The sequence below is a fragment of the Caenorhabditis briggsae genome (assembly GCF_000004555.2).
Source record: "Caenorhabditis briggsae complete genome, chrIV, whole genome shotgun sequence".
Taxonomy (NCBI): domain Eukaryota; kingdom Metazoa; phylum Nematoda; class Chromadorea; order Rhabditida; family Rhabditidae; genus Caenorhabditis; species Caenorhabditis briggsae.
Genome location: NC_013487.2, coordinates 14,243,425 through 14,266,357, shown reverse-complemented (window position 1 = coordinate 14,266,357; position 22,933 = coordinate 14,243,425). Strand labels below are relative to the sequence as shown.

Sequence of the window (22,933 nt, the reverse complement as noted above, 5' to 3'; positions counted from 1 at the left end):
TTTATTCCGATAACGAGCGAGACTCTAGCCTGCCAGGTGTTAGCTCAATCGGTTAACTTTGAATGGGTTAACCGTCACGCGACATACATACGCACATACGGAATCTGGTGAATGTTATTAGTAATGATTCGGTGATAAAAAAGAACACTTGATGCACAGAAATTGAACGTTTCAATGTTTATTTAAAAATATAAATGCATTAAATAAAAATACATAAATAATAAATATAATAATAAATATAAATACATTTTAAAAATATAAATACAAAGCTTAAAGGTNGCCGTCCCCTTTTAACATTTGAATTTTTATAGTTTAACAAAGTTTATTGTTGAACATAAATTATTCAAAAATTGGCAATCATTTGAATTTGTTTGATTTACAATAAACCGGTGTCTTCATACAAGCTATAATGAACAATCTAGAATCTCAGAAGCGAAATTCATTTTTTGAAACAGACATTAATTTTAGCTTTAAAGTCTTAAAATTCGAAGAATTTCCGAATCTCCTGGAAAAATTTCCTTTTTTTTCAGAAAAATTACTGTTTCAAAAAATGGATTTTATTTTTCTTATGAGATTCTAGATGTTCTAACCATTTTCAAATGATTTCCAGTTTGAATGTTTTTAACAACTGCTTTGAAAGTGAACAATTGCGCTCTAGCGAGCTTTAAAGGAGGCCAGACACGAACATTTTCAAAATTCTAGTTTTGTGATATTTGACACAATACAGTCAGGAAATAACCACGGCCACCAAACCATAACTCCCGGTTACTGTACAAGCGAGAACGCGACCGTTCTTCCACGCGGCGGCTAAAGCGGCGCTCACTCCTCGTTTCATAATAGGTTTATTACTCTTGTCCGAAATCAATGCACTTTGCGGCCGAGAAAACAACGGTGGGCGGAGCTTAGCTTTCCACAGAGAGAACCTTACTGTATTTTTCAAATTATTGCACGCGCCTTTAATACAGTACCTCAACATTTATCGAATTTTTTCAAATTTCTCTAACTTTTTCGCTTGTTTCTGTCTAATTTTGTGTAATTCTTATAAATCTTTAATTTATTTTTCTTATAAAATAGAAAAAAAACAGCCGAATAGGGCCCAATATAAAAAAAACGTCCGAGTTACGGTATTTAAAGGCGCTTGCATCAATTGTTTTTTCGCTGTGCGACCGACGATTTGATTTTGAATAAATTTTCGGCCGCAACGTTCATTGATTTCGGACGAGAGTAATAGCGGCAGAAGCCGACAAGCGCTGTGTGGTGTAAAGGTGAGCGCGCTTGTCTGTCAGTCGCGCATCGCGGGTTCGACTCCCATATGTCCATTTTCGTTTTTTTTTCCTGATTTCATGCGGCGTCATAGAATGACCGAATAACTAAAAAAAGTAGGGAATAATTGCCTAACATTGAAGAAATTTAGTGCATACAAAAAATAAATGCTCGTCAAGTAGCGCTCATTGGGTCGCAATCGCACGATTTTCCATCAAAATACATGATCTCGCCCCGAGAAAACCCCGTAGACTTTCGTGTCTGGCCTCCTTTAAAGGTGGAGGGACAGGAGATTTTTTGTAGTTTTTTTGTAGCTAGAGTATGCATTCTACCGTGACGGTGTACAACGCTTAATGTCACTCTGCGTACAGCTGTCGCCATCGCCTTTATGTATGCAATCGGGCGTGCGCTTTCTCTTTGCCCGCGTGGCTCAGTCGGTAGCTGCGCCGCACCCTCAATCATCGCCCTCACAAGTTCAACTCCTCGAGGGGCATCTTTGAACGGAATTTCGAGAAAATTATTTTTTTTCATGTCCCCCCACCTTTAAAGTACAGTAGCGGTCAGTTGATTATTGATCGGTACTGTATTTTTAAACTCACCCATCAATATTTGCAAAACTTCCCAAATACCAGTCCACTGTACGGTGTGGATGTCCCTCATGAGGGCTGCAGGTGTGGATGATTCTCAGAAGGAGCTCGAAATTTCCCTGCAAAACAATTTGGGACCCGTTTGGGTGAAAATTTTATATACTTCCCTTTTTATAATGAGAATTATGGCAATGTTAAATAAATTATTTCTGAATTTCGAATGTACACTGAAACGGGGAAGTCTGTTTTTGTGATCCAGTGTTTTTCAATTTGCCTGAAAATTTCAGAGATTACTAACCAAGGATGAAGCTTCAACTTTGTAGTTGACAATTTCTTTCTAGCTACTGTAGTTTTCGAGACATGCGCCTTTAAAATAGGTGGCGCAAGTAGATCTTCATTCTTTAAAAGCGTATACCTCAAAAACTACGGTAGCTAGAAAAAAAGTTGCCAACTACAAAAATGGAGCTCTATTTCTTATTAGTAATTTCCGAAATTTTCAGACAAATTAAAATTGAAAAAATAAAAATTCAGGAGTACTTCTTCAGGGCTCTACAAATGTTTTTTTCCACAAAAATTTGGGTAAAATTAATAAAAATTGCATAATTAATGTCTAAAATTTTGCAAAACCTACATCATCGGTAAGAATATTGAACGGCCATTGTCCGTCGTCATAATCCTCTCCTTCAACAACGTATTTTCCCAGTTTGTATGACTTTTGGACGTATGTAGTATCGAGAAGATCATGAGCACTGAAAATTTTTTTGATTTTGGAAAATTCAAACTATAGGATATTTTTCAGACATCTCCAGACATGTTGAATTCCAATTTCGTGTTTTAAAACTACATTGGTTTATTGAACGATATAGAATGATACAATAGAGGGGCTTTTATATTGGTTACATGATAAAGAATTTAATAAAAGAAAGTGATTGCGGGGGATGCAATGCACATTCCCCGGTGAATCACCATCAGAAGAGTGCGCATTAGCACACTCCCGGCTTTAGAGAAAAGAAGACACAACGAAATTTAAAAGCGTTCGAAGGTGTGACACGCGAGCGTTCGAAGGTGTGACATCTACGGGGTCCATGATTCTACTGGATACGTCTCGTAATGTCGTTAACGTCTCGTCTTTGTGATCTAACACCTCGGTGGTCTAGCATGAAAGATCAAAATCTCTCGTTGGAGAGAGGCTCCGTGCGGGAAAAGCGTCCTCGTCGGTCCACTTTTGATTGGAGCAAGAAGTTAAGTTCTTCTTCGTTGTTGCTTATCATAAAAATAAGACTTACGGTTTGAACAATCCATATTGTTCGGAGGTGAGCTGCAAGCTCGGGTGCAGCTGATATCTGACGTGCTACGACCGCTGTCTTATAGCTTTCTTGTCCTCGTTCAGATGCGTCAAATGTGATCGTCCTCACCAAGTACCGACCACTTTGTTCGAATGATTTAGACCCGCTTATCCTGTGTCCACCAGCTCCCCAAGTCTCAAGTATGCCAATGACTTTGTTGACTATATCAGGAGCTGCCAATCATTGAACGATATAGAATGATACAATAGAGGGGCTTTTATATTGGTTACATGATAAAGAATTTAATAAAAGGACGTGATTGCGGGGGATGCAATGCACATTCCCCGGTGAATCACCATCAGAAGAGTGCGATTTAGCACATTTCGAAATGTTTTCAAAAATTGAGATTTCCTAAAATTTCAGAAATGCCAAAATAATTTTTTTTCGGTATAGAATGTTGAGATTCGAAAAACTAAGAATTTCCAGAATCCTAGAATTCAGAAATTCAGAAATTCAGAAGTTTAGAAAAAGTAAGAATTTCAAGAATCCTAAAATTCAGAAGTTCATCCGAATGACAAGGTAATAAAATTCAAAAGTTGCTGAAGTTTTCGGATTTTTGAAATAAAATTTTAGATTTCTCAACAAAAAACCAGTTTTCTCAAATTTCCTCTCATTTTTGTTAAAAAACGCTGGACATCTGGACAAACAGACCTCAATTTTCCCATTTTCCCGAAATGCCAATTTTTGCTTTTTTGAGCTCAATTATCTCAATTCCTGCGAATTATATTGAAAATGTGTTAACTGATAAAATGTTGTCAATATTATGATGAACATTTTATCAGTTGACATTTTTTTGATATCTCTTACAGTAACAGAGATAATTGAGCTCAAAGATGAAAGTTAAGGGGCTCTTTTACACGTTTTACGTTAGGTTCTTTTTGAGCTTATTTATCTCAATTCCTATAAAAGATATTAAAAAGCTGTAAACCAAGGCTGTGCAAAATGGCGGCTAGCCGAGGCCGGCCGCGGCTATTCTTATAAAAACGCGTGAATTAAAAATCATTTAGTTTTTGAAGAATTTATTTTTTTTGTCCTATTTTTGAAAAAAAATCTACGTTTTTGATGAAACAATTATTTTAACAGGCCGTGAAAAGCCGCACGGCCGGCCTCGGCTACCCGCGGCTTCTTCAAATATTTTTTCTGAAGCCGCGGCCGGCTCGGCCGTAGTGAAAGCCGGCGATGGCTTCCGATTAGTTTATATTTCTAACGACTTTTCTCGTTCAGAAAATATATTTTTTTAATCCAAAAAAGTTCACACTCACTCAAACGGATCCCATTCGAATAGAATCACTTGATAGCGAAATTCCTTATCATAGGCGCAGTACAATTCTCCACCGATATGGAAATTGGTTTTCGATTCCACAGAGGAAACCGAAAAGAGGAGAAATAGAAAGAATCTCAGGCTCATCTTGGAGAATGATACAAAATGAAGGAGATTTTGAAGGTTTTATAGGAACAGTGATAATGGAATTTGAAAGGAAAAAAAAGGAATACGATCGTAAACATTCGGAAAACAGTTGGCAGGGGGAGCTCGGTGGGCGGAGTTTACAATAAAAATGTATCTAAACTTTGAGCTCAATTATCTCGCTTACTGTAAGAGATATCAAAAATTAGACAACTGATAAAATGTTGGTGATATTATGATAAACATTTTATCAGTTGACAAATTTTTGATATCTTTTACAGTAACCGAGATAGATAATAAAGTTCAAAGTGCTTACTTACTGTTTCAATTAATCTCCTAATAAACCCATTTATTAGGAACTAACCAGTTTTTCATATTTAAAAAATTTAAGTAAAGTCTGGAACATCATGCTCCAAATTTCTCAACTCGATTCTTGTTTTTATCTAAAGGTTTTGAATGTTTGAAAAATCCTAAAAATTGGGAGAAAATGTCTAAAACTTTTCATTCATTTTCTGAAAAATCGAAATTCCTTGTTTCAATTCGTTTTCCACTTCTTAGTATTAATTCAAATAGATTCAACTTGTCCTGAGCATCAAAATGAGCCTAAAAACGCCTAGGCTCCGTCCATTTTGAAATTCTACATGCGATCGCGACGCACGACCGCGACGCGCGCCGGAAAAATTAAATTGGTCGGAATCTAGTCGAGTTTGGGCTCATTTTGAAGGAAAACGTCTCAAAAATGCAATTATCGTGTCCTTTTTTCTTTAAATCATTAATTTTTCATAAAAATTTGAAGAAAAAATGTTACTGTTTCAAAATCTGTTCATAATTTTTAAAAAAATTGATTTCTTTTCAATAGTGTTGTGAGCATTTCGAAATTTCAATAATTTTTCCCAAAATATTTTTCATCGTGGAAATTTTCGAAAATCCAAATTTCCCGCCATTTCCTTCAAAAATGTCGACAACACTGAACGAGCTCTCCGACGCCTACATCGACGACGTCATCGCCAAATTAAAAACCGAAATTCAGGTCTGTCCGTGTATCCAAATATCCAGATGCCCCCCGAATTAATTTCAGATGAAACCGCTCGTCGCTCGCTCTCCACCAACCCAAAAATCGGCTGAAAAATCCGAAAAACCGCTGGAAAATGGAAATCTGGGAAAAATCGATAATCTTCCATGGAAAATTGAACTTGGATTTTTCTGAAAAAAAAATCGATAATTTATCGAATTTTTTGTGTCAAATAAAGCTTTTTCTTCCAGTGGAAATTTGATTTATTAAATATTTAGCAACGCAGTTTCTGCAAAAAAAAAGAGCACAAAAAACCGAAAAAGACAATGAAAGAGCCAAGTAAAAAATATGGAAAAAAATAAAATTAATTGTGATGTGTAAAAAAGTTTGGTCAGTGAAAGTTTTGGGGAAAAAATCGATAATCGATTTTTCTCGGGGGCTAAAAGCAAATGGAGAAAAAAATGAGCAAATATCAGAAGAAAATGGAATTTTTCAAAAATTTTAATCGGATATTTGGATACCTTAGGGGGGTAATTAATGGCTAATTATCGACGCCTAGCGTCTACAAGAAAACTGACAATTTTCAATTTTTAGGGGAAAAACTGAAAATTTTAAGACAAAGATGGAGAAAAAGAGACAACAAATAAGAAATTCCTAGTATTTTGAAATGAGCTAGAAATTGAGAAAAATGATGGAAAACTGGGAAAATTAAAAAATATCGATTTTGTCAAAAATCGATAATTTTTTCTGATTTTTTAGCTGAAAATCGCCAAAAAATCAATAATTGACAGGTACGAAAAATCGATAAATTATCGATTTCTTCGGATTTGACCTGAAAAAATCGATTTTTTTGGAAAATTGTAAAAATTTCGAAATTTGCCTAAAACTGAAAAATCGATAAATTATCGAGTTTTTAAACTTTTTCCGGTCAAAAATTGGGAAATTCTCAAAAAAAAATTTTCAAAAAAAAATCGATAATTTGATTTTTCAGGTCGTTTATATCAGGAAAAAAAAGGATTTCATCTGAAAAATCGATAATTTTTTCTGAAAATTTTCTCGTAAAATTCAAAAATTTCCGCAATTTTTTCATCACATTTTTTCTAAAAATCAATAAAATCAATAAAAAAGACAAGGGGAATGTATTATCAACAATCAGTGCTCGCCGGATCGACTTGCATCACCGCCGGCGCCGATTCACCGTCCTTCGGCGGAATCCTCCTCTTGTTTCCAGACGACGTGCCGCCAGAAGACGTGGCTCCAGCAATTGACGTCGATGGGACACAATTCGAGTATCGTTCCGCTGATGACTCTTTTCGTTTATCACCCGAGACTCCGCCCATTATACCTCCGCCTGTTGTTCCAGAAGCTCCCGATTTGTATTCTTTGGCGACACGCTTCTTGCGAGCTTGCGCACGACGAGCACGCTGGTTTTGTGCGCGTAGTTCGGTGATTGCGGACTGCAAATCGTTTTTGATTAGGCGCGAAATTTGAAATTTTCAAAAAAAAATTTTTTCCGATTTTTTTAAAATACTTATTTTTTTCAATTTTTTGACCTAGAAAACCAAAAAATTAGGTCAAGGCCTAGAAAATCCAAAAATTAGGTCATGGCCTAGAAAATCCAAAAATTAGGTCATGGCCTAGAAAATCCGGAAAATTAGGTCATGACCTAGAAAATCCAAAAATCTAGGTCATGACCTAGAAAATCCAAAAATTAGGTCATGGCCTAGAAAATCCAAAAATTAGGCCATGGCCTAGAAAATCCGGAAAATTAGGTCATGGCCTAGAAAATTCAATAATTAGGTCATGACCTAGAAAATCAAGAAAATCTAGGTCATTTGAAAAATCGATTTTACACACTTTCTAGTGTAGTTTTTGATGGGAAAATCAATTTTTTTCAGTTCGTAAAGCCAAAATTGACCAAAAAATCAAAATTTTTAAAAAACAATTTTTGGTAATTTTTTTGAAAATGGCCTAGAATTCCCAAAAATTCGGCCATTTGGAAAATTGACATTTCTAGGTCAGTTTTCGACGAAAAAATCGATTTTAAGCATGAAAATCGCACCTGTAATCGCTTGACATGTCCAATTTTGACAATTCCAATGTCCATAATATCGGATCGCTCCAAATGCATCAGTTCGGATCCCTGGATATCATTCTTGCGGAACGTCGTCTGATATTCTGATAAGCCTATCGATTGAAGCCATGCGCACACTTCTTCACACGTCCAGTACGGTACTGAAAAATTTGGGTTTTGGGAAATTTTGAAAATTTTGAAAAAATTGCTATTTTTAGACATTTTTTGGAATTTCTGAATTTTCGAGTTCGGACATCCGGACACACAGGTGGACATTCAGAAACCCCATAGTAGAGTAATCGATACAAAAAATTTGCGTTAAACTTTCAAAATTTTATGAAACTGCCAAAAAAAAAATGTGATTTTTTCGGCAATTTTCTGAAAAGTCCATATGTAGATCTGTGTGTCCGGATGTCCAATAAAGTCCGAAATCGTCATTCTAGGCTATTCTAACCCAAAAATCCCAAATTTTCAGCCATTTTCAGCCCAAAACGAGTCTGAAAACTGACTATTATCATAGGCAAACGGCGACGACGATCTAGTTCCGAATCGCTTATGAAACCATGCTGTAAACCGTGATCTTTTCGGTTTTCCAGCAATTAGATCCTGTTTTCGTGCTTTTCGAATCGACGCCTCCTCTCGATCCATCTCTTGGCGAATCGAATTGATCACGTAACGCCAGTTGTCCGGTTCGTCGCCCTGCAAAGTTTTAGATTTTTTGAAAAATCTGAAATTTTGAAAAAATTGTTTTTTTTTCAATTTTCAGATCTTTGAAAATTCCAGATTTTAGGAATTTTTGAGAAATCTGAAAATTTCAAAAAAAAATTGTTTTTTTTGAAATATTTAGATTTTTGAAAAATCCAAAAAAAACCAAACTCGTGGACTAACTTTTGCAAGTTTGAATTTCTAGGCCACCACTTCGAAATGACCTAGAAGACACACCAGGGTCATGTTAGGGCATTTTAGACCATTTTGAAATCTTGGCCTAGAATACCGAATTTGCAAAAGTTAGGCCACCACTTCGAAATGACCTAGAAAACACACGAGAGTGATGTTATGGCATTTTTAGGCTATTTTGAAATGGTGGCCTAGAAAACTAAATTTTGCAAAAATTAGGCCATCATGCTTAAATGACATAGAAAACACACCAGGGTGATAAGGGCATTTTTCGATTTTAAATTCGGTTTTCTAGGTCACCACTTGTCAGACCATTTCTAGGCCATTTCGAAGTGGTGGCCTCGAAAACCGAATTTGCAAAAGTTAGGCCATCATGCAGAAATGACATAGAATTGACCTGATTGTCATCTGGTGTTTTTAGGTCATTTTGAAGTGGTGGCCTAACTTTTGCAAGTTGCGTTTTCTAGGCCACCGTGAAAAATCAGGTACTGTACTTTGCTTACATGAATCTCAAAAGTGAAATGCGGAGTGGGTCCGAGTTTCGGTTGTCCAGCCGGTGCCCGTGTTCTCTGTGGGAATCCAAAATGATCTTCGAGTAGTTCAACGACACGTTCAACAGATGCAACCGCCTCTTCTCGCTCTTCCAAATCGTCGATAAACTGAAAAAATTAAGATAATTAGGGAGCTAATTAGGGGGCGATTAGAGAGTAGTTAGGGGATAATTAGGCGACCCAAACCGTCAACTTTGAGCTAAATTATCTCGATTCCTGTGAAAGATATCAGAAGTTTGTCAACTAATAAAACGTTTATCAGAATATCAGTGACCTTTTATCAGTTGACAGTTTTTTGATATCCGCTACAGTAACCGAGATAATTGAGCTCAGAGTTGACGGTTTTGATCGGTTTCTATTAGAAATACGGTAGCTACAGTTTCGTTTAAAAAACGAATCCAAAAACTACAGTAACCCAATTGAATGTTCGTTTTTTTACAAATTTCAGCTTTTTTACAGTTTCCAAAATATACTTTACTCTTTTCTATTCACTATTTATATCAATTTCGATATCAAATCATGTTCGAATCGATTTTTCAAATTACAGTAATCCCTACAGTAACCCAGATTTCCGATGGAAAGGGATTCTAAAAGCTACAGTAATCCCAATTTAACCTTTTTTTTCGTTTTTTTTTCTTCCAAACACAGTAATCGCCTCCAAAACTCTACAGTAATCCGAAATTCAAAATTTCAGCTTTTCAGACATCCTGACAATTTTTTTTCTGAAAATCCAAATTTCGGAAGAAAAAACTTTTCTTTTGAAAATTTTCGGAATTTCCCAGAATCCAATTTTTGCTCAGTTTGAACGGAAATTTTCTAAAAATTTGAAATTTCAAAAAAAAAATTATTTTTTGGTGTTTCAAAAATTCAAATTCAATATTTTCCTCAATTTTCCAAATACAGTAATCCCTACAGTAACCCAGATCCCCTTTGACATCCATTACAAAAGCATACAGTAATCCCAATTTAACCTTTTTCCCTTTTTTCTTTCTCCAAAATACACTAATCGCCTCTCTACAGTAACCCTTGAACAATCTTTTTTTCAGAACAAATATCTATCTACAGTAATCAAATCTACAGTAATCCTCTAAAAAATATGTAGACAAAGACATCTAGACATTGGGAAATACAGACAGAAAATAGGAATTTTTCGGAAAATCATCATTTTTTTGAAATTTTAGCTTTTTTACAGTTTCAAAATGATCATTTAATCGATTTTTTTTTTCAATTTTCATATCAATTCGAATATCAATCATTACTCCTAATACAGTAATCCCTACAGTAACCCAGATTTCCGGAAACCCGGAAATCAATTTTTTTTTTGATTTTTCAGATATTTCTAGATTCCAAATTTTCATTTTTCAAAAAAAAAAAACATGTTAGAAAATCCAAAGATTCGAAAAAAAATTTTTTTTTTTAAGAATTATTTTTTCAGTCTAGACAGAAAATCCGTCAAAAAACCAAAAAAAAAAGGCAAAAAAAGGAAAAAAAAAGAGCACAAAAAATAACAGAATTATCTTCTCAAGGACATCATCCTCTCTCATTTTGAGCTCTTTTTCCCTTTTTTTCTCTTTAATAATTGCTCTTTTTTGGCTCATTTTTCCCGAAAAAAAGAATACCAAAAAATCCAATTTTTTGGGATTTTAAGAAACCAAAATTCACCAAAAATTTCCATTTTGGAAAATTGGAAAGAAGAAGTGAAAAAGGAAGAAAAAAGAGCACACAAAATTAGCATAATTTTATGTGCTCTTTTTTCAATTTTCTCCACTTTTTTTTGCATTTTTCAATGAACTCTGATCATTGCTCAGCTTTAGAAAAGACCCCAGAATGTGGAAAAAACCATTCTACAGTAATTCATAGGGAACCCTGCAGATCAAACTAGCATGGTTAATAAGAGCTACAGTATTCCAATTACTCATATAAATTAGTAATTGAATTACTGTAGTTTTTGCGTTGTCAGTTAGATCCGCAGGGGCCTTTCCAACTACAGTAATCCAAAATGAACCTGAAGATCAAACCTCTAATTACTGATAATTCCCAAGAACTACAGTAATCCAGTTACTCATTCCTATTAGTAATTGGTTTACTGTAGTTCTTGCGTTGTTAGTTAGATCAGCAGTTTCGTTCCTTAACTACAGTAATCCAAAGAAAACCTGCAGATCTTGCATAGTTAGATGCGCAGGTGGTCGTTTTTATCTTGATCTTTGTCATCTTTTCTTCTTTTTTGTCCCAAAAATTCCCAAAGGACCCCCTTCCAAGGATTTTCGGTGTTTCTCAAAGTCCAAAAATGTCCCAAAAAAAGTTAAAAAAAAAAGGAATGTGCAGGAATTCATTTCAAAATGCATTATTTCTTTCAAGTGTCTGTTTGTCCGGATGTCCTTAAAAATGCATTTCTAGTGTAATCGTGCATTTTGAAGAAAATGCGAAAAAGTTCAAAATTTCGAATTTTCCGAAAATTTCTGCCTGTTTGTCCAGATGTCCGCACTTTTTTTTGTTGAAAGTTTTGAAAATTCAAATTTTTAAATTCTTAAAAATTTCTGAAAATTTCCAAATTTCGACTGTTTTTCGTTGAGTGTTTCAATTTGCAATCATTCCGAACATCAAAAATTTTGGTTTTTTTCTTGGAAATTTTAGTTCGAAAAGTCCAAAAAATGGAATTTGTCAGTTTTTTTCGCGATTCTTTGAAAAGTAATCGAAAATCGCGTGCTGGATTCTAGTGTGTGTGTGTGTGTGTGTGTCTGTTTGTCCAAATGTCCCAACAATTTCGAATATCTTTTAATTTTTTTGCTATTTTTTAAAGGTACAGTACCAGTCAAGCCCTATGAAATAGCTGAAAATTGGCTAGGAGAAGAGATTCTATGGGACATGGATATGTGTGTAATTGGATGCTGAATTCCCTCTCCTTCTTCCAGGCTTTCTAGCCACGTGGAACACATCTGGATTTCGGTCCAAAAAAGCCAATTTTTCTTGAATTTTTTGAGACAGAAGACATCTGGACAAACGGATTGACGGATAGATAATCCCTTGAAATTGTTCTGAAAATCAGCTGAAAATTTGGACCACAAAGAATGAGAAGAAGAAAAAGAAGCACAAACCTATGAAATGGCTGAATAATTGGCTCTAAATTTCAGCCTCAAAATCATCCAAAAAATCAGCTCCAAAAATTGCTGAAAATTGAAGAATTTTGGGTTCGAAAAATATCAGAGAAGTGGACATCTGGACACACAGACAGACGGAAAGAAAGAGATACAGTACCGGTCAAAAAGATATACAACAAACGTATTTTTCAGTTTTGATTTTCGGTTATTTTGAGCATTTTCAGAAGTCTGGAGCTCAGCTGTCATCAACTTTCCGATCTGTTTGAAAGCATTGTAGGGTCTAAAACAGACCTAGATTGAAAAGGGCATTCACAGATTTTTTTTTGGCATTCACAGATTTTTTTCGAAAATTCTTATGTTTTCCGATTTCTGAAAAACACCTGCTTTTTTTCACGTTTTCGGTACAAAACTGCTCAAAAAAGGGTGTCTTTCAGAAATTGGAAAAAAAAAGGAATTTTCAAAAAATTCTGTGAATGCAAAGTTGTCAAACTAGGCCTGTTTTAGACCCTCCAAAGTTTTCAAAATGATCGGAAACTTGACAGCCGAGCTACAGACTTCTGAAAATGCTCAAAATAACCGAAAATCAAAACTGAAAAATTCGTTTTTGTATATCTTTTTGACCGGTACTGTATCTCATCCTTTCCGTCTATCTGTGTGTCAAGATGTCCACTTCTCTGATTTTTCGAACCCAAATTTCTTCAATTTTCAGCAATTTTTTTGGAGCTGATTTTTTGGATGATTTTGATGTAACTTTGATGGTTTTGAGGCTGAAATTTAGAGCCAATTATTCAGCCATTTCATAGGTTTGTGCTTCTTTTTCTTCTTCTCATTCTTTGTGGTCCAAATTTTCAGCCAATTTTTAAAGCCATTTCAAGGGTCTCTCTGTCATTCCATTTGTCCAGATGTCTTTTGTCTCAGAAAATCCAAAAAAATTGGCTTTTTTGGACCGAAATCCACGTGGCTAGAAAGCCTGGAAGAAGGAGAGGGAATTCAGCATCCAATTACACACATATCCATGTCCCATAGAATCTCTTCTTTTTCTTCTTTCTATAGACCTTATTTTTCCCGGTTTTTCCTTTTCCCATTCGTCATCTTCTTCTTCTTCTTCTTCTTCCCAATTTCGCCTCCTTCTGATCCCATTTTGGGGAAATCTTCTTGGAAAACATTTCATTTTCACACCCACTTTCTCTCCTTTCTCTTTTGGAAATGAGAGTGAGAGTGAGAGAGACGCAGAGAAAGAGAGAAACTCTGGCTCTTCTGGAAATTCTTATTCAAAAGACGTCGTCGTCCTTCTGGAGAGAGAGAGAGAGAGAAAAGTGTGAGAAGATGAAGAGCACCGAAATTATTAATTCATCGTCGGAAAGAAAGAAGAGGATGACTTCTTCTTCTTCTTCTTTTTTCTCCTGGGCGTCTTCTGGAGACATCTCCAGATGACGTGGTGGTTCTAAAACGTTCGGTTGTGAAAAACCCACTTTTTTGGAATTTTCAGAAATTCCACATTTTTCGAAATCTATCTGAATTTCAATCGATTTTTAGAGAATTTCGAAAAATACCAAAAAGTCAATTTTTGAATTTTTCAAAAAATCCAGTTTTTGAAATTTCAAAATCCTAAAAATTTCAACTAATTTTTCAAATTCCGACAATCGATCTGATTCTCCCAATCGTTATTTTCAGGAAATTTTGAAAAAATTCAAGAACTCAAATTTTTGAATTCTCCGTCCAATAGAGCGAATTTGCACTTTTTTCCATTTTCGAAAAATCGATATTCTTTGCTTCAAATGTTCAGAAAACGTTTAATTTCAAAACGTTCGCTTTTTTTTAATACTATACGTCATCTGGAGACATTTCTAGATGACGTCGTCGAATTTTTCGAAAAATCCAAAATTTCGAACTTTTTTTTCCACTGTTTCAAAGCTTCTTAATGACATCTGCGTTGGATTTCAATTCTATTCTTACAGCTGATTGTTCATGGGGTAGTGCAGTAGAGCGCTATTGCAATAGGTGCTGCGCTCAATATGCAAGTTCGCTCTACCGAACTTCTGATTCCCTATAGGGAAAATTCCAAGCAAGTATGACTTTGAACTGACTTTCAGAGCGATTTTTCGAGCAATTTCGATATTTTTGGAAAATCGATATTTTTTGAAAAAATTCCAGATTTTTCCAATTCCAATTTTTGGGACTTTCTGGAATCTAGCTTCTTCATGTTTCCAATTTTCGACCTCATTTCTCCATTTTTTTCTAATTCTTTCAAATAGAAAAAAAAGTACGTGAGAACGGGGAAAAGTCGTCTGGATGTTTCGCTTTGAGTTGTCCATGTCCATTTAGATATCTCTTCCAGGAAATCTTCTCTTAAAAAAGACTGAGAAGTGCTCGTTTCCGTTTTTCATTCATCTTCATTTTTTGAAGAAGAAGAAGAAGAAGGAAATCGAGATAAAGTACATATGATGTCACTTGGTTCCTTGTCAACTGGACATGTGGACACACAGGTAAAACTCATAGCGACAACTTTGAGTTTTTTAAAGCTCTATTTTTTCTAGAAAATTCTGGAGATTGTTGGGATGCACCATGCCTAGCGGAACGTCGATTATGAATAGTTCTGGAAATCCGGATCTCTGGACACACAGACAGATGAGTTCAAGTTCAAAGAACCATAGGTGCAAGCGGGCCGGCTGATAGCTTGTCCCTAGAACGAGATCATCAGATAGTTTTGGTACCAAATGATAGATCTCGACAGGGTTCATCACGTCTATATCATTTAAGACTGATTTCATCGCGGCAACATACCGCAACCTGGGCTTAAATGACAAGTTTCGACTAACTTGGCAAAAAGCAGCTTTGTTGTCATTCAAAAGCATTTTTCGACATGCTATCGGACCGGAATCCGGCTCGAATGATATATACGTGATGGGCCCTGTCGAGATCTATCATTTGGTACCGAACCCGTCTGACTATCTCGTTTTAGAGACAAGTTATCAACCGACCCGCTTGTAACTATGGTTCCTTGACCTTGAACCCATCTGTCTGTGTGTCCAGACGTCCGGATTTCCAGAACTATCCATAATCAACGTTTCGCTAGGCATAGTGCATCCCAATCTCTAGAATATTCTAGAAAAAAACTGAGCTTTGAAAAACTCAAACGTTCTCGCTAGGTGCTTTTTCTGTGTGTCCACATGTCCAGATGTCACTGAATCGATTGAAAAATGAATGGGTTTATTGGAGTCCAATAAGCAGTTGTTTGGCCGAAATTGAAGACTTCAGCTAGATTCATTTCTAGATCCTCTCTAGATTCTCTAGATCCTCCGGATTTCTGTGCGTCCAGATGTCCGCAGAATCTTCCGCTGCATCAAAATATTCCAAATGATATGGATCTATATTCTTGTGTGCCTATGTAGATGAGTGTAATATCAAAAGAGCAACACCACAAGCTTATTATGTATATATGAATACATATATATATATATATATATATATGGCACACAACCTTAAAGATGAGCAATTTGGAAGAAGAGCAAACTCTCCAACTCCAACAAGGATTTGTGGGTGGGTGGGTGTGTGTATATATCCATAAAGCCACGTCATCTGGAATCTCATCTGGATAGTGTTTGTGACTGTTTGACCCTAATGGGACCACCTCATTTAGAAATCCTTTTCGCTAGCGAAGAATGGAGATGTTCCAGAAAATCCTTCAAGACAAATTTGGGTCATTTCTAGCCAATTCTTCCAGGTTTTGGACCATTTTAGACCAATTTTAAGCAAATTTTTGACTGATTTAGGTCAATCGTAGCCACTTTTAGCTCATTCCTGATGACTTTTTGATCGAAATTTGGTCGTTTTCGTCCAATTTCATCTGTTTAGTACCGTTTCCAATTTTGGACCATATTGGACCAATTTTGAATCATTTTTGACCAATTTTGGACCATTTTCGACCGATTTTGGACCATTTTCGACCAATTTTGAATCATTTTTGACCGATTTTGGACCATTCATGACCGATTTTGAGCCATTTTTGAGTAATTTTAAGCCGATTTTAACTTATTTCTGGTTGTTTTTCGGCTCTTTTTAGCATCATTTAGGCCAATTTCAAGCCATTTTCAGCTTAATTTCCAGATAAAAATACGGTTGATCTTGTCCCTTTTTGATCATATTTGATCATTTTTTGATCAAATTATCACTGAATCTAGTTGATTTCTGGGCCAATTTTCTAGCTAAATTTGATTGATTTTGGTCAGTTTTCCACACAATTCTGGATATTCTGAATTGTGTGTCCTCATGTACGGATGTCCACATTTCCCCTCTCCTAGTAAAAAGGGGTACTGTACTTTGAGGACCTCGAATTGAGGCTCAAAGATCAGTAAACCATCTCCGTCTCTGTGTTTCCGAAGTGTCCAGATGTCCATTTCTTCTCGACTTGTCTATCTTTTGGATGCGATTTTCAGCCATATTTTCAGCCAAATTTTCAGCCAATTCTTATGGATATTCAGCATTTTTTCAGCGATTTTCAGCCGAATTCCGGGGCCCTCCTTTCATCTTGAAAGTGAAAAATACCTATAAATTTCCTTCTCCTTTGCTCGCCGAGCCACCGCCGCCGCCTTCCATTTAGGCTCCGCCCACTCGAAAAAACGAAAAAAAGAAGGAAAAGTTTAGAGTCCAAAACAAAAGAAAACCAAGAAAAAAGGGAGAAAAATTGAATTATATTCCATTTTTTCGTTTTTTTTTTGTGTTTTGTCAATTTTGGGTCACATGTGTGTTTTTTTTGTCATTTTTAATAAAATTAGAGCGAAAAAAGTGTTCCAGACACTAGTTTCTCTAAATTTCAGCTATTTTTCAGAAGATAGAGAATGTTCCAGAGAAAAAATGAAAAACAAATTTTTTCAGATTTTTCGGAAATGTTTTAGGCCGATTTTAGGCCATTTTCCTTTTAATTTCAAGCCGATTTTCGTTGGTCTTTCTAGTCTTTTTGGGGCCAATTTCAGCCAGTGTTTTAGACTGTTTTGAGGAGGCGAAATTTGACCTTTTTTGACCAATTTTGATCTACCGTAAAACCTGTATTAGAAGTGCCCCTGAAATTGAAGGGCCCCTCTAATTGAAGTGCCACCCAAGAGACCTCACGAAAAATAGAAGGGCCGGCACTTCTAATACAGGTTTTACGGTAATTTAGGCCATATTAGACTTAATTTAGGCCATTCTAGACCTAATTTAGGCCAAATGTAGACCATTTCAAGCGATTCTAGACCTTATTTAGGCCATTCTAGACCTAATTTAGGCAATTTTAGACCAAATTTAGGCAATTTTAGACCAAATTTAGGCCATTTTAGACCTAATTTAGGCCGATCTAGACCTAATTTAGGCTATTCTAGATCTAATTTTGGTCATTCTAGACCTAATTTAGGCCGTTTTAGATCTAATTTAGGCCATTCTAGACCTAATTTAGGCCAAATTTAGACCATTTTAAGCCATTTTAGACCTATGTTAAGCGCTTCTATGCCATTTTAAACCGATTTTTGGACATTTCAGGCCATTCCAGTCTAATAAGGGGTCATTTTAGATCGTTTTAGGCCATTTTTCATGAATCATGGACGATTTTCAGCCAATTTCAGCCACTGTTTTGATGCGAAATTTGACCTTTTTTGATCATTTTTGGCCCAATTTCAGCCATTTCCAGTAGCCGGTGTTAGGCCATTCTAGACCAATTTAGGCCATTCCAGGCTATTAAACCCCTATTTTAGACCTATTTTCATTCCTTTTAGAGCGTTTTTAGCCATTTTGGCCCAACTTTTAGGCCATTTTAAGCCATTTTCAACTCATTTTAAGTTCATTTTCCTCCATTCTCTATTTCTTCCTCTTTTCTTCTCCGAAATTCCCAATTTTCAGCGTCATTGCTCATCTTAAACATGAGCATTCGAAATCGAAAATACCGTTGGATTCGTCGTGCGCGCGTCCTTGTCGCCATCGAGCTGATCTTATCGATTTTGTTCGATTTGACAATTCTGGGATCAGTGAAACGGGAGCAACTGTTGAATTGTCTGCTGATAGTGGTGATAACACTCAATATCTTGACAGGTGCAAGGTGAGGGAAATGGGTTACTGTAGGTGTCCAATTTTTATGAGTAACTCGATAAAAATGGGTCTAAAACGATCCAAATCGGTTTAGAATGGCCCAAAAATTGCTGGATTACTGTAGCTCAAACGGGGATTACTGTAGCTCGAAAAAGACTCAAAATTATCCCGGAAATGTTTAAAAATCGTTTAAAACAGTCAAAAATGGATCAAAACGGGTAGGAAACGATCCAAAATCGGCCAAAAATGGCACATAGTTTGATGGACATCTGGACATTGGGACAAACGGACAAAACTGATTTCAACCGATTTTGGACTAATTTCGGATCACTTTTGGTCGTTTAGAGTGCTTTTTGGGTGAAAAATAGGCAAAAAAATGGTCGAAAATCAACCAAAACGGTTGAAAATGGTCATTTTTGGAACATTTCAGATTAATTAACCAATTTTGGACCATTTTTGACCTATTTTAAGCCGATTTCAACTGATTTCTGACCTTTTACGACCAATTTTGGACCATTTTTGACAGATTTTGGACCATTTTTGGCTGATTTCGGACCATTTTTGACAGATTTTGGACCATTTTTGACCAATTTTGGATCATTTTTGACAGATTTTGGACCATTTTTGACCAATTTTGGATCATTTTTGACAGATTTTGGACCATTTTTGGCTGATTTCGGACCATTTTTGACAGATTTTGGACCATTTTTGGCTGATTTCGGACCATTTTTGACTGATTTCGGACCATTTTCAGATTATTCCTAAAACTGCGCGGTGTCAAATGCGCAAGCTCCATTATGGCCTATGTGATATGGAAGGTGGTCCAGGAGGTCGTCATGGTTCCAGCTCTCGTCATTTTCAGCTTTATTTGTGTAGATGTGAGTCTTTTTCAGTCAAAAATTCAAATTTTCAGAATTTTCAAAAAATTCAAATTTTCAGAAATTTTCAGCCAAAAGTCGCAAAATCCCAAATTTGAGACTTCTAGACCAAAAAATCCGCCTAAATTCGAAATTTAGGGTCTGGAAACCCCAAAAATCAGATTTTCAGCCAAAATCCGCCATTTTTTCAGCGATATCTCAAAAGTTGGGAAAATGTGAATCGTGGCATTCAAATTTTGCTCGTCGTCTGGACATATGCATTCTATTCGTTGGCGTTGATCCTGTTTTTGGGTGAGTAGGCCTTTTAGGCCAAAAATTAGGCTTTTCAGGGCTGAAAATAGATCTTTTGGGACTTTAATTGGGCCTTTTAAAGACCGAAATTCGGCTTTTTTGGAGCCAAAATTAGGTCATTTTAGACCAAATTTAGGCCAGTCTAGGCTCATTTTAGGCCCATTTCATGCTCATTTCAGGCCGCTTCAGTCCGTTTCAGACATTTTTTAGACCACAAAATTTGGTCAATTTCGGTCTAGTTCGGGCTCATTTTGGGCCGTTTTAAGCCTATTTCAGGCAATTTTCACTCTAATTTAGGCCATTTTAGGCTACTGTCAGGCTAATAAATTTGGACCGATTTAGGCCAGAATGGTACTGTTCAAGGCCGATTTTCCATCATTTTGGGCCACATTTAGTCCATTTTCAGGCTATTCTAAGCCTATTTTGGACCACTCTGGACCGAAATTTTGAGCCAAAATTTGTCCAGATTTGGGCCATATTTAGGCTATTTTAAGCCAAATTTAGACCGTTTTAAGCTCATCTAGGGTCATTTTCAGCCAATTTTCTCGATTTTTAGCTTAAAATTCCGCATTTTCAGCCGATTTTCAGCCAAAACCCCCCTAATTTTCAGGCTGGCTCGCCAGGTCCCTCTGGCAACTCCAAACCGCCCATACCCAATCAAATGGCACTGATAAGAACGAGTCAACGACACAAATCTCGTTTATCGATGCGTTTCATTCGGAAGCCAACGATCATCAGGAGCTACTACAAACTACAATTAGACTACAAACTACAAACAACGAGTCGGTGGAGCTGATGGAAATGAGATCTGCCGGCGGGGATACTGTAGTTCCTTAGAATTTTTGAATTTCTCAATTTTCGCGGGTTTTCTTATGTATAAAAATGCTTGTAAAATGAAGATTTTGGATTACTGTAGGATTACTGTAGCTCGCTTGGAATAAAAGGATTACTGTAATTAAACTAAGTAATATAGAATGGGATTACTGTAGATCTTTTATTCAAAGGTTGTACTGTAGAAGGGTTACTGTAGTTGGTATGGATTACTGTAGCTCGTTAAAAAAACAAGTGGAGTACTGTAGTTAGGATAGGTTTACTGTATCCAGGGGTTACTGCAGATTTATTCAAAGGATACTGTAGTTCACTGAGGTACTGTAGATTGGAGGAAGGGGATTACTGTAGATGGGCTACTGTAGTTAACAGAGGTTACTGTAGATGGGGCTACTGTAATTAATCAAAATACAGTAACCCTCTGAAATTCTATAGATAATACGGTACCATAGATTTTTAATGGATTACTGTAGGTAAAATTTTGAAAACAAATTTCAGAGAGGGTTACTGTAGCTTGTGTGGGGAACTACAGCAATCCAAAAAAATGAAGAGGGATTACTGTAGGGAAGAAATTTCCAAAAATCCAAAAATTCTGAAAAAGTGGACTTTTTTTAAATTTGAAAATTTTCGAAAATTCTGAAAAATTAAAAAATTCTGAAATTTTCAAAAATCCTAAAATCTCAAAATATCGAAATTATCGATTTTTTAAATTTTAAGCTCCGCCTCCAAAATCGATTACGGTACTTTAACACTGTTCTAGGCCAATTTGGACTATTTTTTTCCGATTTTTCATATCATGGATTACTGTACTTTGTAACGGGGAACTACAGTAATCCTAAAAATGTGGTGGATTACTGTAGAGGAGTTCGGTATTCAATTTTCGAGGTTTTTAGTTCATTTTTGATCCCAATTTTCAAGCCCCGCCCACCCTCCCGAAGCTCCGCCCCTTCCAAAACCAAACTGACCTCCGGATCCTCTTCTCCACTCGCTGCTCCACCCCTTACAATTGCATTCGCATCATCCAGGGACCCCAGGAACGCCGAAGACACTCCAAGCCGAGCGATCTCCCCCTCGATGAGCCTCAAAAACTCCCTGGCTCTCGTCAAAAATGGAATCTGCTCTCCAGAAGAGCCCACCAACGCCGTCGGGGTCGATGGAGCCGTCGTCCCAATGCCAGATGACGTCGCCTTTTGCTCCTCCCACTTTTTGAGGGTCGCATCGAAGACGGGGTTTCTGGCGAGCATCTGAGCTCGATTTTTGTGCACAATTTGCATGATTCCGGGTGGCTGGAGCCACGGTTCACCGTCCACTTGAACCGGGATGGGCTCGTCGCCAAGGATTACGATACGCACGTGCCGACACTGAGCAATACGGTGGTTTTGGAGACGGTAGGCGTTTGGGACACGAGACGTCGCCACGTGGATCACACCGAAGAGGGCGACGACCTGGAAGTATTTTAGATGGGGGTACTGTAGTTTTTTTCAGGAGTACTGTATCTATCTATCTAGAGATGCAGGCAAGTTAGATGTGCAGGTAGCGCTACCAGGAGTACTGTACCAACAAAGTTAGATGTGCAGATAGGGTTCATAGGGATTACTGTACCTGCACATCTAACTTGTTATACAGCTGAATGTGTTAGATTTGCAGGTACAGTAATCCATAGCTTTTCAACATTATAAACTAGTCAGATGTGCAGATAGGGGGTACTGTACCTGCACATCTAACTATTTTAAAGCCATTTAGAAAGTTAGATGTGCAGGTAGCGCTTATAGGATTACTGTACTTTAGCAAAATTTGGAAAATCCGAAAATTCCAAAAGTTCGAAAATCCAAAAATTAGGTCATGGCCTAGAAAATCCAAGAATTAGGTCATGGCCTAGAAAATCAAAAAATTAGGTCATGGCCTAGAAAATCCAAGAATTAGGTCATGGCCTAGAAAATCCAAGAATTAGGTCATGACCTAGAAAATCCAAAAATCTAGGTTACGGTACCTGCACATCAAAAAACTAACTAATGTCATTTTTAGCACACTTTTAGAGGTATTTCAGTCAGAATTTCACCAATTTCGAAAATTCGAAAAATTCATAAAATCATAATATAGGATTACTGTACCTCCAAAATGCGGTCATCAAAACTTTGGACCGTAAACTCCGGTCCCTCCTTATTCCGGCCCCAAAAGTTGGCACCGCCCGAGTACGATGGAATATTCAAGATTACGATTCCCTGTAGACTCGGCAAATCGATGGGCACCCCGTCGCATTCCAGCTTGATCCTCTGCTCCAGATTACGGTAGGTACGGTGCATCAGTTCTTTGCCGCCCAGGATACCGTACCACATGAAGAGCTTCGAACGCGACCGCGTTTTCTCGGATTCCTCTCGTTTATTGTGGAATTCTAGGGCGATTTTCGCGTCGAGACCTATTCCAAAGTAGTTGTTCATCACACACATCTCCTTGTATTGGGTACTGTAATGTTTATCGATTTTTAGGCGATTTTAGGCCAATTTTGACGAATTTTAGCAACTTTTTAACATGATGACCTAACTTTTGTAAGTTGCGTTTTCTAGGCCACCACGTTAAAATAACCTAGAAAACGGCCCAGGTGAATATCAGGTCAATTCTAGCTCATTTTAACATGGTGGCTTAGAA

General features: G+C 36.7%; 4 protein-coding genes across 4 annotated transcripts in view; 2 read left to right on the top strand and 2 right to left on the bottom strand.

Annotated features, from left to right (window-relative positions):
* Window positions 1-426: 426 nt before the first annotated feature.
* Window positions 427-4,604, bottom strand: CBG03503 (the record flags this gene model as incomplete). The annotated part of the gene is made up of 4 exons (XM_045236177.1): window positions 427-505; window positions 1,863-1,969; window positions 2,482-2,599; window positions 4,459-4,604. 4 exons carry the CDS (start codon window positions 4,602-4,604, stop codon window positions 427-429), a joined length of 450 nt encoding a protein of 149 aa, XP_045092419.1.
* A 952-nt stretch (window positions 4,605-5,556) lies between these two features.
* On the top strand, window positions 5,557-5,808 carry CBG26499 (the record flags this gene model as incomplete). The annotated part of the gene is made up of 2 exons (XM_045236176.1): window positions 5,557-5,631; window positions 5,680-5,808. The coding sequence occupies 2 exons, from the start codon at window positions 5,557-5,559 to the stop codon at window positions 5,806-5,808; spliced, it is 204 nt and encodes a 67-aa protein (XP_045098214.1).
* Window positions 5,809-6,758: 950 nt separating this feature from the next.
* Window positions 6,759-22,933, bottom strand: part of Cbr-dgk-4 — a gene marked incomplete at both ends in the record, with an annotated part of 29,970 nt that continues 13,795 nt past the window's right edge. Inside the window, 6 exons of the mRNA XM_045236175.1 lie at window positions 6,759-7,070; window positions 7,676-7,848; window positions 8,197-8,386; window positions 9,088-9,243; window positions 21,253-21,732; window positions 22,399-22,750. Coding sequence (XP_045092418.1) covers window positions 6,759-7,070; window positions 7,676-7,848; window positions 8,197-8,386; window positions 9,088-9,243; window positions 21,253-21,732; window positions 22,399-22,750 — 1,663 coding nt within the window. The remainder of the gene's footprint in view (window positions 7,071-7,675; window positions 7,849-8,196; window positions 8,387-9,087; window positions 9,244-21,252; window positions 21,733-22,398; window positions 22,751-22,933) is intronic.
* CBG03506 lies at window positions 18,125-20,296 on the top strand (the record flags this gene model as incomplete). Its single annotated transcript, XM_002634604.1, has 4 exons — window positions 18,125-18,300; window positions 19,045-19,168; window positions 19,360-19,459; window positions 20,070-20,296. The coding sequence occupies 4 exons, from the start codon at window positions 18,125-18,127 to the stop codon at window positions 20,294-20,296; spliced, it is 627 nt and encodes a 208-aa protein (XP_002634650.1).